The following is a 15,753-nucleotide window of genomic DNA, read 5'->3' as shown; positions in this document are numbered from 1 at the left end:
CGTCCGGGTGGGCTGAGGGTCTGTGCTCAGGGTGGCACCCCAAAAGCCTGGGGTTTTCCTGCCTTTTGCCTTCTTTCCCTTTATCTGAGCCTGTAAGGGCTGCCTGTGCCTGGGTCGCTCCCTGTGCTGGATCCCTGCTAGGCAGCAAATAGCCCCCAAACGTTCTTGGTGGGATCCCCTGGACATGGTGGGGTCCCCCAAATTCTAAATCCACATGCCAGGGTCTCCCAGCCTCCTAAACCCATGTTCTGGGGTCTCCCAGCCCCCCAGACCCATGCACCGGGGCCTCCCAAGCCCTAAACCCACACACCAGGGTCTCCCAGCCCCCCAGACCCATGCGCCAGGGTCACCCTTGCTCCGAGCCCCCCAGCCTGTCCCTCTCCATACAGCTCCAGTCCCCGGTCAAGGTCAGGGGGGTCTGGGGGCTGTCAGAGGCTGTGCTTCCCGGTGTCCGGCCAGTGCCAGCCCCTCGGAGGGGCGCAGGGGGAGCTCCCTGGGATGCTGGCACAGCAGTGGGGGCAGAGAGCCACAGCCATGCAAACCTGCAAGCCCAGGAGGTCCCAACCCCAAGCCCCAGCAGCGCAGGCCTCCTGCCTGCCCACCCACCCTGGCTGAGCCCTCCCACAACTCATCACATGTCACCAGCCCCAGCAAACCCTTTGCAAAGGATTCACCAGCCAGTGCTGCCCATCTCTGGTGCCAGGCCTGGGGAACTGGTGGCGGTGGGGAATCAGGAGCACCCCGGTGTCACCCCAAGCTCCCACCCCGCAGCCCCAGCCCATCACTTACCTCCTCCTCTGGAGTCGCGGCCAGGAAGGGGTTTGCACCGGAGCCGGAGGAGGACAGCAGCGCAACCAAGGAGAAACAAGTTTTCCCATCAGAAGTGGCTGGGGTTTTCCTGGGCCCCCTGCTAAGCCCTGGCTTGTCCCCCCCATGTCCTTGTGTCCCCCCCAGGACCACCAGTCGGGTCAGGGATGGGACCCACGTGTCCCCGGTTGGCAGAGAGGGGCAGGGACGGGTGGGCGATCAGGGAAGTCAGCGATGCTGCAGGGAAGCACAGGAGAGCCGTAGCCCCGGTGCTGTGTTTAAAAACACCACTTTTACGTAGACCCTACAAAAACCGTCAGCAAGCAAGGTGGCAACATGTGGCCCAGGGGGTTTCCCTGCCCAGCTTTGCTCCGGGCGAGCCTCACCTTTCAGGGACCAGAGAACGTCGGCGTGCCTCTTGTCAGCCCCGTCTGTGGGGGGACAGGGAGCTGGAGCAATGGCCCCTTCTTCCCATCCCCGCATCCAGCACCCCTGGCCCACGCCCCAGCAAGAGGGGAAACTGAGGCAGGCGGGTACCGACCCACCAGCATCGGCCTTGGCACCCCACGGGGGTTTCTGGGGTCTGGATTCACCCCATGGAGCCACCTGGTCCTGGTGACCCAGTGCCATGTGTGACCCAAGGAGGTGGCTCCTGTCCCAGCCCAGGCTGCTGGGCGGACAGGGGGCTGTGACAGTGACACACAGAAGGAGGGCTCAGGCTGCTCCGGGACCATGCAAAGTCCCCAGTCCTGAGCTGGAAGGATGGACACTGTGCCCAGGGGACAAAGGGTTGCTCTGGGGATAGTGCCAACCATGACAGAGACCCTGCAGAGCCAGGCCCCAGGCGTAGCATGGTGGATCAGAGGGGTGTAGGACAGGAGACATGTCAGGACATCTCTGGTCCAGGCTCCAGCTCAAAGCAGGGATGGGCAGAGCCACAGAAACATTTGTGGAAAGGGCTCTGGAGGTCCCCACTGCCACCTCCTGCTCACTGGAATATCCTCCAGTGTGGGCCAACCTTCCTGCGGCCAAGGATGGGGACCTGGGCCCATGTCCCTATGGAGCTGGACACCCTGGCCGGACCCCAATGACCCCTCTCCAGCTCCCCATGTCCCTATGGTCCTGGGTGCCCCAAGTGGACCCCAGAAATCCTTCCCCAGCTCCCCACATCACTATGGAGCTGGGCACCCTGGTGGGATCCCAGCAACCCTTCTCTCCAGCTCTGGACATCCCTATAGAGCTGGGTGCCCCGACCGGACCCTAGCACCTCCTCTCTTTACACATCTCCTCAAGCTTCATGAGGACCCTACTGCCTGTCACCCCGCTGCCCGCAGGCAGCCGCTGTCCCCGCGGGAGGGTCCCCCCAGCACCAGTGCCCACCCTGCTGAGACACTGGGGGAAGCTGTGCCCTTCCCTCCCAACCAGTTGCCCACACTTACCTACGAAGAAGGTGATAAACCCAGTGGTTGATGGCTCGTCTCCATCATTGCGGCCGGAGCCAGAGCCCTCGGTCTGGGCCTCGTGCCGGAGGACAGTGGGGGAGGCTCTGCCGAGCAGCACCGGCTTGGCCGTGTCCTGGCCAGAGCCACTGGTGCCTTTGGCCACCGCCTCGGTGGCACTTGGCTGCTGGCCCGCCACTGGGGATATGGGACGTGGGGACACCTGGCTCCCCACCTGCAGCAAGGGCCACCACACCGAGCCGGGGCCAAGCTTGGGGAGAGCCCTGTCGGGGATGTCCCCAGGGACCACCTCGGATGGGGACAGAGCAGGACCCTCAGGGGGACAGGGGGCACGGGGGCAGCATTCAGTGGCCTGTGGCTTGGTCTGGGTGCCCTTTTCCCTCCCGGGAGGGGATGGCTGGAGGGGAAAGCCGGGTGCTGGGAGTGCTGAGCTCCCCACGCTGGCATCAGGCCGGGCTGGGGGGGGCTGTGTGGGTAAGGAGCCCTGCCAGGCTGCCGCCGGCTGGGCAGGGGGCCGGCAAGGGACCCGGTGCCGCACACGTCGGTGGCTGGATTTGGGCATAGGGTGCTGCATACTCCCGTGGCGGGGCTTTGGGTGGGTGATGGCCATGGCGTGGGGCCACTGGGGCTGTGCTGGGGCCACCTGCCTGCCTGGTGAGGGGGGGCTACTGGCCGGTGGCTCAGCCTGGGATGAGTTGCTGGTCACAGGGGTGACCGAGCTGCCACCGCTTCGGCCCTGCCGTGGCCGGCTGCCAGCTCTCGCCCGGCTCTCCCCCTGCCTGGCATCGAGGGTCCTCTGCAGGGTCACCAGCAAGTGGCCCGATGGCGCCGGCTGCACCAGGCACAGGTTGCTCATCAGCTCCATTGAGCTGGTTGAGGGGCTGCAGGGGGACTGGAGTTCCCCCGGGGATGGGGGGCTCCCGCTGCCAGGCTGGGGGTCCCCCATGGTCCTGCTGTCCCGTGGCGGCAGGGGCTTGGTGACCATGGTGTCTCCCAGGGGTGACAGCCGCAGGGGTCCCCCGCCACCCAGTGTTCCTGGGGAGCAATGGTGTCCTGCTGCCGGAGCAAAGAACTGGCACGGTGTGAGGTCACCAAGGGTGCCATGACGGCACCGTGATGCTGGCAGGGTGTTTGTCCCTGTCCCTTCACCAGGGTGATGTGGGACAGGCAGTCAGACAAAGGAGCCACTCCAAGGTGGGACTGAGCCGCCATCACCTCCCCGACCCCCCTGGTCCCTCCCGTGCTGAGGCCGAGCATCCCTGGAGTAATAAACGACGAGGTTTTCCTGATGGGGGTGTCCAGCCTGGATCCCGGGACCCCTTCGGGCTGCGCTGTCTCCTCCCCTCCTTGCCAAGCTGCAGCACCCTCAGGAACATCCTTGGGGACATCCCCGGGTCCCTTCCCTGTCACCCCCCCCATGAGCTCCTTAGGGTCCAGGTTTTCTCCAGCCAAAGCTCCAACCCCTCTGAGGATGGAGATCCCCCACCTTGGGGACCTTAATTTGGTTTAGGAAGGTGACAAGGACAGAGGCGAAGTATGGGATGGCCATGGGCCACCACTGCATGGGGCATGGGCCACCTCGCTGTCCCCTGAGGCTTGTTTTACCTTGAAGGCAAGGCTGCTCCCCTGCGCCCATGGTCACACAGCTCCATAACCTGCCTGTCACCACTGTGGGCTCTGCCATCGCATGGGGTGACAGTGGGCATGGCCAGGCAGGGAGGGGACATGGGGCTTGGGGTCCTGGGGGCCCAGCCAGGCGGTGCAGGCAGGGATGGCATCAGCCCCAGGGCTGGGGGGGACACCCACGATGGGGTGGGAACAGCATGAAGAGGGACAACAGTGCTGCCACCACGGGGGTGACCGAGCCTGGGGGATGCCACCAAGTCCAGTACCTCTGCACCGCCCCGAACGGAGAGTCTGGCCCCTCCTGCCTCAGTTTCCCCAAGAGCTCCCAGCCCCCCCAGGGGAGGCGAGCGATTCCCAAGCAGGCCGGGCAGCGAGCAGGGAAGGATTTATTGACTCACGGCTCGGGGTACATCACAGTTTGAGCTCCCTTCCCACCTCCGGAGAGGACGTCGCCTTGGACTTCCCGGGCAAAAGTGCGCGGAGAGGCTTCACAGTTTCATCCCTTCGGGAAAGCAGAACCGAGGCAGTGACAAATGGCAAACGCTACGTCGTATGAAAAAATAATACAAACTCTTCTCTTTAAATATCTTACAGAAAAATGAACCTGAATAAAGAGCATGAAAAGCACCGCGCGGCGCAAACCCCCCCCCCCCAACCACCCCAGGTCAAGGGGACCGAGACGAGCCGCATCCCTGCACCCCTCTGGACCACCCGGCACTGTCCCCAGGGATGCGCGGTCACGGATTAGCACGGGCAGCGGGGACGTGGGGGCGGCGGGGACCGCTACGTGCCTGTCCCCACACCACAGGGGTGTCCCCCCTGCCACGGACCCCTCGCTCGGCCGGGGGTGCCGGCAGCCCCCTGAGCCCGGGTTGCCAGCAGGAGCAGCGTGAGAAGGGCCGGCCGCGGACGAGGGCATTGCTACGAGGCTGCCGCAGGACCCGCGCTCCCCCGGGGGGGCTGGAGGCCATGTACCCCCCCCCAAAGGAACCAGGGGGTCCCTCCTGTGTCGCAGTGCAAGTTCACGGAAAGCCAAGGCACCGCCGCGAGGCCGCGGCTCTGTACGGGGGAGCCCACGGGGCTCGTGGGGGTGCGGCGGCCACGCAGCCCCCGGGCGTGCAAAGGCGAAGCGAGCCAGGGTGGGGGGACATGGGGACGGTCCCCACGGTGTGGCTGGCCGGGCTTGTCCTGGGGGTAATAGCTACGGCGTGGGGGGGACGCACAGGGGCCGTGCAGCCCCGGGGAGAGCCAGCTCCCAGGGACGGTGCGGGCAGCGGTGCGGGCAGCAGTGCAGGCAGCCCGTGCAGAGGAGATGGGGAGCGGAGGGCTCATCCGGGGAGCCCCAGGGATCCAGCCCCAGGGGTGGTGGCAGCCGGAGGAGATGCTGGCGGCGGGTGCAGCTCCTTCTCCCGCAGCTTCAGAGAGGGTGCAGGTGGGGGGGGCTCTATCGGGGGGGCGCGGGCAGCCCGCCCTCGCCCCGCCGGTGCGTCTCCCCAAAGGCTCGGTCCAGCTGCTCCAGCTGGGCGCTCAGCGGCAGGTGGATCTCCAGGTGCATGCGGAGGGTTTCCAGCCACTGCTCCAGCTTGCTGAAGGACGGCCTGAGCAAGAAGGGGGACACACGTTACATCTCCGCTGGGCCCGTGTCCCCCCGCCACCAGCCCCAGTGGTCCCCTAGGGTGGGGGGTCCCAAGCACTCACCGCTTCTCAGGGTCCAGGTCGCAGCAGCAGACGGCAATGGGGAAGAAGCTGGGGGGGCAGGTGGGGGGACAGTAGCGGTCCAGGAAGCCCCTGACGTTGAGGCCAAAGTCGGCGGTGCGGGGCAGGTAGTCAGGGTCAGCGCTCACCCGGCCGATGATCTGGGGAAGAGTGGGAGGGAGGAGCGGACTCAGCCCCAAGGGGAGACTCCAACCCCAAGGGGAGACCTCGACCACAATGAGGACTCCAAGGGGGAGACCCCAACCCCAAGGGGGAGACCCCAACCCCAATGGTACTTGCCTCGCACAGGACAATGCCGAAGGAGAAGATGTCCACCTTCTCATCATAGCTCCTCCCTGTGGGGAGAGATGGGTCAGGCCATGCCACATGTCCTGTCCCTGCCCCACGTTCTGTCCCTGTCCCACCAGGTGTCCCCTGCCTGGGGACACAGCCCTGGCTGGCCATGTCCCCCCCTCCCCGGCACTGCGGCCAGGCTCACCATTGATCATCTCAGGGGCCATCCAGTACGGGTTCCCCACCACCGTGTATCGCTTCTTGCGGTCCGGTTTCTTCAGGTTCTTGAGATGCTCGGGCTGGTTCTTCTCATCCACCATCAGCCGCGCCAGCCCAAAATCAGCCACCACCACGCTCTTGTTCTGCGTGGATGGAGAGGGGTGAGGCACGGGGGGAGCCATGCAGGGGGCTGAGACCCCCACCAGGGCCGGGGGATGCCACCACCGAGGTGGGACTCACCTCCCGCACGAGGCAGTTGTGAGAGTTGAGGTCACGGTGGATGATGTTCATGGAGTGGAGGTAGGCCTGGGGGAAGGATGGGCTGAGACGGGGGGGCACCCCCACACCGCGGTCCCCCACCCAGCAGCACCCATCCCACCCACCCATCCCCCGGTGGCACCCACCATGCCAGCGGCGATGTCCTTGGCGAAGCTGACCCGCTGGCTCCAGGGGTAGTGGCTGTCCTGGGGGCAGGAGGGGGGATTTGCCAGAGAAGAGGAGAGAGGAGAGGAGTCCCCCAGCCCCACCGGGGCTGTGGGGTAATGGGGGGCTGACCTGCCCCCCAAGTGCTCACCATGTTCTTGATAAGGCCCCTCAAGGTGCCACCCTTGATGTACTCCGTGATGAAGTTGAGCCTCTTCTCCTTGTACAGCACCCCGATGAACTTCAGCACGTTGGGGTGCTCCAGGCAGCGCATCACCTTCACCTGCAGGACCCCCCCCCGTGCTTGTGACACTCCGAGGCACTCAGCACCCACCCGGACAGACCCGCTGCTCGTGTGTTCTCCATTAAACAGGCAGGGCTGCCTGCACCCATGGTGCCTGGCCACCTCCACTCCAGATGTTGTGCCCAGCATCCCATGTCGGGGTGGGGGACAGGATCGGACAGCCCCATCCCTCATGTCCCCCCACCCCAAACCAGGGGGATTAAAGACGCTCACCTCTTTGAGGAAGGTCCTCTGTGTCTCCTCGTCGAAGCGGATCAGCTCCTTCATGACCATCACCTCGCCCGTCTCCCGATGCGTCACCTGGCAGGAGCGCAGGGGCTGAGCCACCAGCTCCTCGCTACCACCTCCCGCCTTTATGCCGGAGAGCTGAGAACCTCACGCTCGTGACACTTGTGGCCACCCAACCCCACCTTGATGGCCTGGCCGAAGCAGCCCTTGCCCAGCACCTCGCCGTGGATCAGGTCGGAGGGACGGAAGATGCGATGGGTACGGGAGACGACGCGCAACGACTCGGAGCGACCGATGTCCTTACGTTGGGATGCGGGTGAGCCCATCGAGCCAGAGCCCGGAGACTTGTCCGTGCTGCAGCTCCTCCTGTGGGATGGACAAACAGACGGTTAACCCCAAGGAGGGATCCCAATGGGAGAGGCAGGTGAGCTGGTGGCCTTACATGACGGTCCGCTGGCGCATGGCACCAGGCTCCCCACAAGGCGGAGGGGCCGGGGAGCACAGGGGGCTGCATGGGGCGGGCAGGGGGCTGCAGGCAAGACCCGACTCGCGGGCAAGGGGCTCGTGGGGGTCGTGCTCGATGGTCAGCTGGAGCAGGCGGCTGGTCTCCTGGATCAACAGGTCGATCTGGGGACAGAAAAGGATGGCAGGGGTGGTTTGGGGGGTAAGGGGGTGCTGGTTGGGGGGAGCACCCCGGGGGGAGCATACCTCATCCAGGGGGACGTGGCCAATGGGGGTGCCGTTGATCTCCAAGATGCGGTCGCCCACGTGGATGGAGTTCTTCATGTCAGGGCTGATGCAGTCTGGATCTACCCTGTGGGGCCGGCAGGCAGCAGGGGTCAGTCCCACGGCCCTGACACCATCACGGGTGGGGATGCACTGGGACACTGCCCACGAGCCACCCTCAGCCAATAGGGACAGGCTGTCGTGTCCCCTGCGAGTCACCTCTGCGAGATGGGGACACGCTGTCATGGTACCCACGAGTCACCCCTGCGAGACGGGGATGCGCAGGCACGCTGCCCACGGGTCACCCCTGCTAGACAGGGACACGCAGGCACACTGCCCACGGGTCACCCCTGCTAGATGGGGACAGGCAGGCACGCTGCCCTTGTTGGATGGGGACGCGTAGGCATGCTGCCCACGCGTCACCTCTGTTGCATGGAGACACAGTCACGCTGCCCACAAGCCACCCTTGCTTGATGGGGACATGCTGTCACGGTACCCATGAGTCACCCCTCCAAGATGGGGACACGCGGTCATGGTACCCACGAGTCACCCCTGCTAGCTGGGGACATGCAGGCATGTTGCCCACGAGTCACTCCTCCTGGATGGGGACAGGCTGGCATGGCACCCACGAGCCATCCCAAGCATACAGGGATGCGCCAGCCCAGTACCCACAGCCCACCCTGGCAGATGGGGCAACGCCAGCATGTCACCCCCAAGCCACCCTGATGGCCGGGGACATGCCAGCATGGTCCCCACAAACAATCCCAGCAGCTGGGGACACCACGGTCCCCTCCAGCCACCCCCAGCTGACGGGGACACACCAGCCCCATCCCTCACCCTCCCACCCCAAAAAATCTCCGTGGGGTGGATCCCACCAGCAGAAGGGGTGCGGGATGCCCCCAGCCCCGGGGAGGGGACAGTAGCAGAGGGGACACAGACGCACTCTCGGACACGGACGGTGCGGGGGTGCTCGGTGCCGCAGCCCTGGTCAATGGAGACGGAGAAACCGCGTTTGCCATCGGAGCAGGCGGGGATGGAGACGAGTGTGACGGTGTGCGGGATGCGGGAAGCCGGCGAATCCGGCAGGATCTGCTCGATGACCGGCGTCACCACCATCTGGTAATAGCAGTGGCCGCTGCAGGGCCGAGAGGAGGCGGGTGGGTGGGTGGTGCCACGGGACGTGTGTGTCCCCCCACCCACCCGGGCTGGGACGTACCAGTAGAGCTTGGAGCGCTCCACCAGCGCGTAGGTGTCCCCGTCCCCGATGAACGTGCGGCAGTTGAGGCAGCTGAAGCACTCGGGGTGGTACTTCTGCTCCCCGGCCACCTGCAGGCAGATGCCATCAGCCCCAGGGACCCAGAGGTCCAGGGCACTGAGCATGGGTCCTGGGGCTCAGATGGTGCTGGGAGCACCCGTGGGTGCACCAGGGCAAAGGAAGGGCAGGCTGAGCCATGGTTGAGGGGGACAGTCGTGCCACCAGGCTGGGGATGACTGCAGGGACATCTCCCCACCACCCTCAGCCTCCCCCAGCCCCAACACGGGGGCACACCCCCTGCCAGGGTCCCTCTAAAAGGCAGAGGACCCCCTGCCACCCCCAGAGCCCAACCTGTGCTGGGGGTCTGCACCCCCTCCCCTCCTCGCCCCCTTTCCAGGGGGCTCAGCCGTGGGTCAGAGCTCCATGTCCCCCCCGGGGTCCCCCCCACCACTCACCATGACCAGCCCCTTGGTGATCTGCTCGGAGCAGCCGTGGCAGAGCTCCCCAAAGTGTGCCCAGTAATCCTTCTTGCAGTACAGGCGCCCATCCTTCTCGTAGTACTGGTGGGACAGGGAGGCCCCGCACTCACAGCACCTGCGGCAGGGGATGGGGACCCCCTTGTCACCATGTCCCCATCGTCACCCCCGGGGGCAGCCAGTGCCCATTCACCCCACGGCTGTCTGGGCAAGCTGCTTCCTACCCTGCTGCAGGGCCACTGCATCCGTGTGTCACTGTCCCCAGGGTGGCAGCAGGTGGCTCCGGGGATGCCAGCGCAGGCTGGCGGTGCGGGGACGTGGGGGGACACCGGGGTGGACAGGACAGGGGACACAGGGCAGAGACAGGCATGGGGAGGGAGGTGCCAGCCCTGCATGGACATGCCAGACTGGTCACGGACACACCACCCTGGTCACAAACGTGCCAGCCTGGCACAGACACACAGACGGACATGCCAGACTGGTCGCAGACACACAGAGGGATGTGCCAGCCTCATCATGGACACACAGAGGGACATCCTAGCCTGGTCACGGACATGCCACCCTGGTCACAGACACACAGAGGGAAGTGCCACCCAGGTGACAGACACAGGGACATGCCAGCTTGGTCACAGATAGAGGGACATGCCACCCTGGTCAGGAATGTGCCAGCCTGCTCATGGACAAATGGACGGATGTGCCGCCCTGGTCACAGACACACAGAGGGACGTGCCACCCTGGTCACAGACACATGGAGGGACGTGCCACCCTGGTCACCACAGACACACAGAGGGATGTGCCACCCAGGTGACAGACATAGGGACATGCAGCTTGGTCACAGATGGAGGGACATGCCACCCTGGTCACAGACACATGGAGGGACGTGCCACCCTGGTCAGGGACACGCCAGCCTTAGGGGTGCGATGCCCTGGGTGCTGCAAAGGGGGTGCAGGGAGCTGCTGTGGGACTGTGAGGTGGGGGTGCAGGGAAAGGGGGGTGCAGGGGGCTGTGCAATTTTGGGGGTGCACAGGGGGTGCTGCACCAGGCTGTGCAGGGGGGGGGTGCAGGGGTGCTGTAGGGGTGCAGGGGATGCTGCAATGGGAGTGCCGGGGGGATGCACGGGGACTGCTGCAGTCCCCTCCCGCCCCCTCAGACGGGGGCGGCCGCCGCGCGCAGGTGGAATACCAACCAGGCGTGACGTCACGGCGCGGAATTTCCCCACCCCATGACGTCACCCTGCGAGGACTCCGCCGCCCGATTGCGCAGCCCGAAGCCTCCCATGGGCTTGCGGGGGGGGGCGGCCGCGGGCCCCGCCCCCTTAACCCCCACCGCCCCACGCGTGGCTGGGCTGAAGCCCACGCTCGCTGCCTCCCACGGCTGCAAGCGGCGGCGGGGGGGGGGGAGGAGGAGGAGGAGGAGGAGGAAGGCTTTCGCACCAGCCAGCCCGGAGATGGCAGAAACTGGTCTCCCGTGGGGGGAGCCGACCGGCAGAGCACCCCGGGGGGCCGGGGGGTGCAGAGCCCAGCCCGACCCACTCCCACTCCCACTCACTTGGCTCCGGCGCTCAGGACGCGGCTCTTCCTCAGCACCGCCGCCAGCATCCTCCACAGGCCGGGGGGGGACCACCCCGGTGCCCCGCCACGCCCGGCACCCCCAGCCCCACGGGGACCCCTGCCAGGTGCTGGCCACCCCTTGTGCCCCCCGACCCAGCACCTTCCTCCTCCTCCTCGGGGCTCCCACCGCTCGCTCGAGCTGCCGGGAGGGCGCGAGTGAAAGAGGAAACAGGCAGGGAGGGGGCGCGGTGACATCAGCCCACGCGCCCCGTCACCGGGCAGGAAGGGACAGCGCGGGGGGACAGCGGGGTACAGGCAGCACAGCCCTCTGCCAGGCTCGCCATCACCTGCTGAGCCCTGCCTGCAGCCCGCTGCCTGCGCTGCCCCACGGCCGCCACGCTCGGGGGGAGCATCTGGGTGCGTGCGATGGCCTCGCCACCAGCCCATGACATGGCCAGAGTGGGGGGCATCCGCTGTCCCTGCGGAGCATCCCGGTGTCCCCAAGGCCATCCCAGCTGGACCGCGGGCTCCTACCGGAAGCAGTCGGCGTGCCAGTCGGCGTTCAGCGCCTGCAGGTACTGCCCATCGTAGATGCCCTGCCCGCAGCTCGCACACACCGGCAGGTCGGTCCCTGGATGGAGGTTGGGGACACAAGGGGGACAGGGCTGTCACCCTAACAGCCGTCCCCATCTTCCCCGCAGCAGCAGCACCCAGGGTTAAGCCCCTCTGCCCAGGGTGACAAATTCCAGCCCCCACCCATCGACCCCGTAATGGGGACAAGGTCGTAGCGCTGATGTCCCCAAGGCATCAGCATGGTGGTGCCAGGCCACCTCCACAGCCCCTGTCCCCCAGGGGCACTGCCGTGACCGTGGGTGCCCACGTCACCGGGGGGTGCTGGGTGCCCACAGGGAGTGGGTGCAGAGGTGGGTGGGTGGCAGGGGGTAGCGCTGGGGACCCGGGGTGTCCCATGGAGGTGCTGGAAGGGGTGCAGGGTTCGGCCAGCACAGGGGACAGGCAGGTCGGGGGGTGCAGGGGACACAGCAGGGTGCTGGGCAGCAGGACAGATGTTTGGGGGGACAGAGATGCTGGGGATAGGGGAGTGCCTGGGTGTGCCGGAGGTGTGGGATGGGGGGGCACCCACTGGTGGGGGGGGTTGCAGGGGTGCAGGATGGGGACAGAGGGTGCAGGGAGGGTGAAGGGGTGCAGGATGGGTGCAGAGGGGATGCAAGGGTGCAGGATGGGGGCAGAGGGTGCAGGAGGGATTAAGGGGTGCAAGGGGTACAGGGGTGGTACAGGGTACAGGTAGGTACAGGGTACAGGGGTGCAGGATCAGTGCAGGGGGGACGCAAGGATGCAGGATGTGGGCAGAGGGTGCAGGGGGGTGAAGGATGGGTGCAGGGTGCATGGAGGGATACAGAGGGGTGCAGGATGGGGGCAGAGGGTGCAGGGGGGATGAAGGGGTGCAGGATGGGTGCAGGGGGGGATGCAAGGTTGCAAGATGGGGGTAGAGGGTGCAGCAAGGGTGAAGGATGGGTGCAGGGAGGGATACAGAGGTATAGGATGGGTGCAGGGGGTACAGGGAGGGATACAGGGGTGCAGGATGGGTGCAGAAGGTACAGGGGCGATGCAAGGGTGCAGGATGGGGGCAGAGTATGCAGGAGGGATGAAGGGGTGCAGGATGGGTGCAGGATAAGTGCTGAGGGATGCAGGGCGCATGGAGGGATGCAGAGGGGTGCGGGATGGGGCAGAGGGTGCAGGATAAGGGGCAGGATGAGGGCAGGGGGAATGAAGGGGTGCAGGGGGGTGCAAGGTTGCAGGATGGGTGTACAAAGCACAGGGGGTGCGAAGGGGTGCAGGATGGAGGGGGTGCAAAGAGGGATAACAGGGGGACATAAAGTGCATGCAGGGACACAGAGGGGTGCAGGATGGGTGCTGGGGGTGCAGGGTGCATGAGGGGACACAGAGGGGTGCAGGATGGGTGCTGGGGGTGCAGGGCGCATGGGGGGACACAGAGGGGTGCAGGGACACAGAAGGTGCCGGGGGATGCAGCACGGATGGGGTACAGGAGCAGTGCAGGGATACAGAGGGGCGCAGGATGGGTGCCGGATGGGGGACTGCAGGATGGCAAGGGGTGCGGGGGCAGACGGGGGGTGCAGCGGGGGGATATGGGGGTGCAGGGAGGGAGGTGAGGGATGCAGGGTGGCTGCGGAGGTACCGGGGGTGCGAGTTCCATGGGGGTGGGGGGAGGGATGAGGGGTCCAGGGGGTGCAGCGTGGATGTGGGGGTGCAGGGAAGGAGGCAGGAGGGACAGGAGGTGTGGGGGGATATCGGGGTGCGGGGAGGGAGGTGCAGGGTGTTTGTGGGGTGCAGGGAGGGATGCAGGCAGGAGGGGGATATGGGGGGGTACAGAGGGGGTGCAGGCTGGATGGGGTGCAGCAGAGGGACATGGGGTGTGCAGGGGAGATGTGGGAGCGTGGGGGGTGTAGAAGGGGGATGTGGGGGTGCAGGGGATGCAGGCTGGACAGGGGGAGCAGGGGGAGCTGTGTGGGTGCAGCGGGGATGCAGGCTGGACAGGGGGTGCAGGCAGGGATGCAGGAGGGGATGCAGGCTGGCCAGGGGGGGCAGGGAGAGATGTGGGGGTGCAGGGAGGGTGCAGGCAGGACGGGGGGCTGAATGGGGGCGCAGGGGGGATGCAGGCTGGACAGCAATGCAGGAGGGGCATGTAGGGGGGATGCAGGCTGAACAGGGGGTGCAGGGAGAGATTTTGGGGTGAAGTGGGGATGCAGGCTGAACAGGGGGTGCAGGGAGTGATGTGGGCTGGCTGAGGGGGGCAGGGGGGATGTGGGGGTGCAGGGGGGATGCAGGCTGAACAGGAGGTGCAGGCAGGGATGCAGGAGGGAATGCAGGCTGGACAGGGGGTGCAGCGGGAGATGTGGGGGTGCAGCGGGGATGCAGGCTGGACAGGGGGTGCAGGCAGGGATGCAGGAGGGGATGCAGGCTGGACAGGGGGTGCAGGGAGAGATTTTGGGGTGCAGGGGGGATGCAGGCTGAACAGGGGGTGCAGGGGGAGATTTTGGGGTGCAGGGGGGGTGCAGGCTGAACAGGGGGTGCAGGGAGTGATGTGGGCTGGCTGAGGGGTGCAGGGGGGATGTGGGGGTGCAGGGGGGATGCAGGCTGGATAGAGGGTGCACAGAGGGATTTGAGGATGCACGCTGTGGATGTGGGGGGCTGCAGGCTGGAAAGGGGGTGCAGTGGGGGGTGCAGGGGGTGATGTGGGCTGGACGAGGGGGGCAGGGGGGATGCAGGCTGAACAGGGGGTGTAGGGGGAGATGTGGGGGTGCAAGGGGGATGCAGGCTGGACTAGGGGTGCAGTGGGGGATGCAGGGGGTGACGTGGGCTGGATGAGGGAGGCAGGGGGCGATGTGCGGGTGCAGGGGAGGATGCTGGCTGGCTGGGGAGTGCGGGGGAGACGTGGGGGATGCAATCTGGATGAGGGGGTGCAAGGGGGGATGTGGGGGTGCAGGGAGGGATGTAGGGGTGCAGGGGGGCTGCGGGGAGGATGCAGTCTGGATGGTGGGTGCAGGGGGAGGTAAGGGTGCAAGGGGGGATGCGGCAGAGATGTGGGGGTGCAGGGGGGTGCGGGTGAGCCGGGGGGGTCGTGGGGCCCCGGTGGCGGTGGAAGCGCTGAGTCAGGCGGGGGGGCCCGGGGGGGTCACGCACCTTCGTCCTCTCCCATAGGCTCGTCCCTCCAGGTGCAGCACAGCAGCATCAACCTCATGCAGCCGCGCTGCCCGGCGCCCCGCCAGGCCCTGCCCTCGCCCCGGCCCCGGCCCCGGCCCCGGCCCCGGCCCCGGCCCTGCCGCTGCCGCTGCGGCTCCGGCGGGCGGGCGGGGATGGCCGGGCGGGAGCACGGCGCCGGCGCGGCCGCCGAGGGGCGGGGCCGGGCGGGGCCGGGGGGCGGGGCCGGGGAGCAGGGGCGGGGCGGGGATGGAGAGGCGTGGGTGGGGTGGGCGTGGTCAGGAGGACGGGGGCGGGGGTAGCGGGGATGGGGGCGGGGCCGGGGGAAGGTGGGGCGCTGGGTCTGTCACCATGGCGCAGGGCACGGGTGTCCCCATCGTCCCCCGGACTGTCACCATAGGGCACAACGTGGGCATCCCTCTCATCCCCCAGGCTGTCACCATGGGACAGGGCATGGGTGTCCCGCTGGGTCCCTGGGCCATCACTGTGGGACAGGGCATGGACATCCCCATCATCCCTCCGTCTGCCACCGTGGGGCAGGGCATGGAGGTCCCCCTCCTGCCCCAGGCTGTCACCATGGGACAGCACGCAGATGTATCGCTTGTCCCCTGGGCTGTCACCAAGGGCACGCATGGACATCCCCCTTGGTCCTCAGGCTGTCACCGTGGGTCGAGGCACAGACATCTCCCTGCATCCCCAGGCCGCCACCATGGGACAGGGCATGGATGTCCCCCTCATCCCCCAGGCTCTCACCTTGGGATAGGGCACAGACCTCTCCCTGGGAGCCTGGGCTGTCACTGGGACAGGGCACCGGCATCCCCCTGTGTCCCCAGGCCGTCCCCTCACCCCCCCGCCATGTCCCAGGGCTGTGACCGTGCAGTGGGGCAAACGGCATCCCCGGACCAAGGACGCAGCACATCCCCGGGCTCGGGCAGAGCCACAGGCACGAGAC

General features: G+C 66.9%; 1 protein-coding gene across 3 annotated transcripts; it reads right to left on the bottom strand.

The window, feature by feature from the left end:
* Window positions 1–4,286: 4,286 nt before the first annotated feature.
* Window positions 4,287–14,938, bottom strand: LIMK1 (LIM domain kinase 1). Of its 3 annotated transcripts, XM_087751700.1 has the most exons (17): window positions 14,784–14,938; window positions 11,598–11,694; window positions 9,738–9,902; window positions 9,493–9,631; window positions 8,999–9,108; window positions 8,726–8,917; window positions 7,765–7,870; window positions 7,499–7,683; window positions 7,239–7,422; window positions 7,042–7,128; window positions 6,676–6,807; window positions 6,506–6,565; window positions 6,342–6,407; window positions 6,088–6,244; window positions 5,889–5,944; window positions 5,592–5,749; window positions 4,287–5,491 (listed from the first exon to the last, which is right to left on the bottom strand). In XM_087751700.1, the coding sequence occupies exons 1-17, from the start codon at window positions 14,839–14,841 to the stop codon at window positions 5,338–5,340; spliced, it is 2,106 nt and encodes a 701-aa protein (XP_087607826.1). In that variant the 5' UTR covers window positions 14,842–14,938; the 3' UTR covers window positions 4,287–5,337. The 3 variants fall into 3 exon arrangements, with proteins under 3 accessions (XP_087607826.1, XP_087607827.1, XP_087607825.1); XM_087751701.1 differs by lacking the exon at window positions 9,738–9,902; XM_087751699.1 differs by lacking the exons at window positions 9,738–9,902; window positions 11,598–11,694; window positions 14,784–14,938 and adding an exon at window positions 11,062–11,286.
* Window positions 14,939–15,753: the final 815 nt, after the last annotated feature.

The sequence above is a fragment of the Nipponia nippon genome, unplaced genomic scaffold (genome assembly GCF_047370975.1).
Source record: "Nipponia nippon isolate SJK-2023a ecotype South Korea unplaced genomic scaffold, ASM4737097v1 scaffold_15, whole genome shotgun sequence".
Taxonomy (NCBI): domain Eukaryota; kingdom Metazoa; phylum Chordata; class Aves; order Pelecaniformes; family Threskiornithidae; genus Nipponia; species Nipponia nippon.
The sequence above is the reverse complement of the archived record's forward strand: the minus strand, read 5'-3'. Positions and strand labels throughout refer to the sequence as shown.

Bases quoted from the DNA above. Each gene is read 5' to 3' on its own strand.
- LIMK1 (XM_087751700.1), bottom strand. From the start codon at position 14,841: ATGAGGTTGATGCTGCTGTGCTGCACCTGGAGGGACGAGCCTATGGGA. The intron at 6,808-7,041 runs GTGAGCGTCTTT...GGGGTCCTGCAG, and splicing joins AGAGGACCTTCCTCAAAGAG to GTGAAGGTGATGCGCTGCCT. The intron at 5,750-5,888 runs GCAAGTACCATT...ACTCTTCCCCAG, and splicing joins TCGGCATTGTCCTGTGCGAG to ATCATCGGCCGGGTGAGCGC.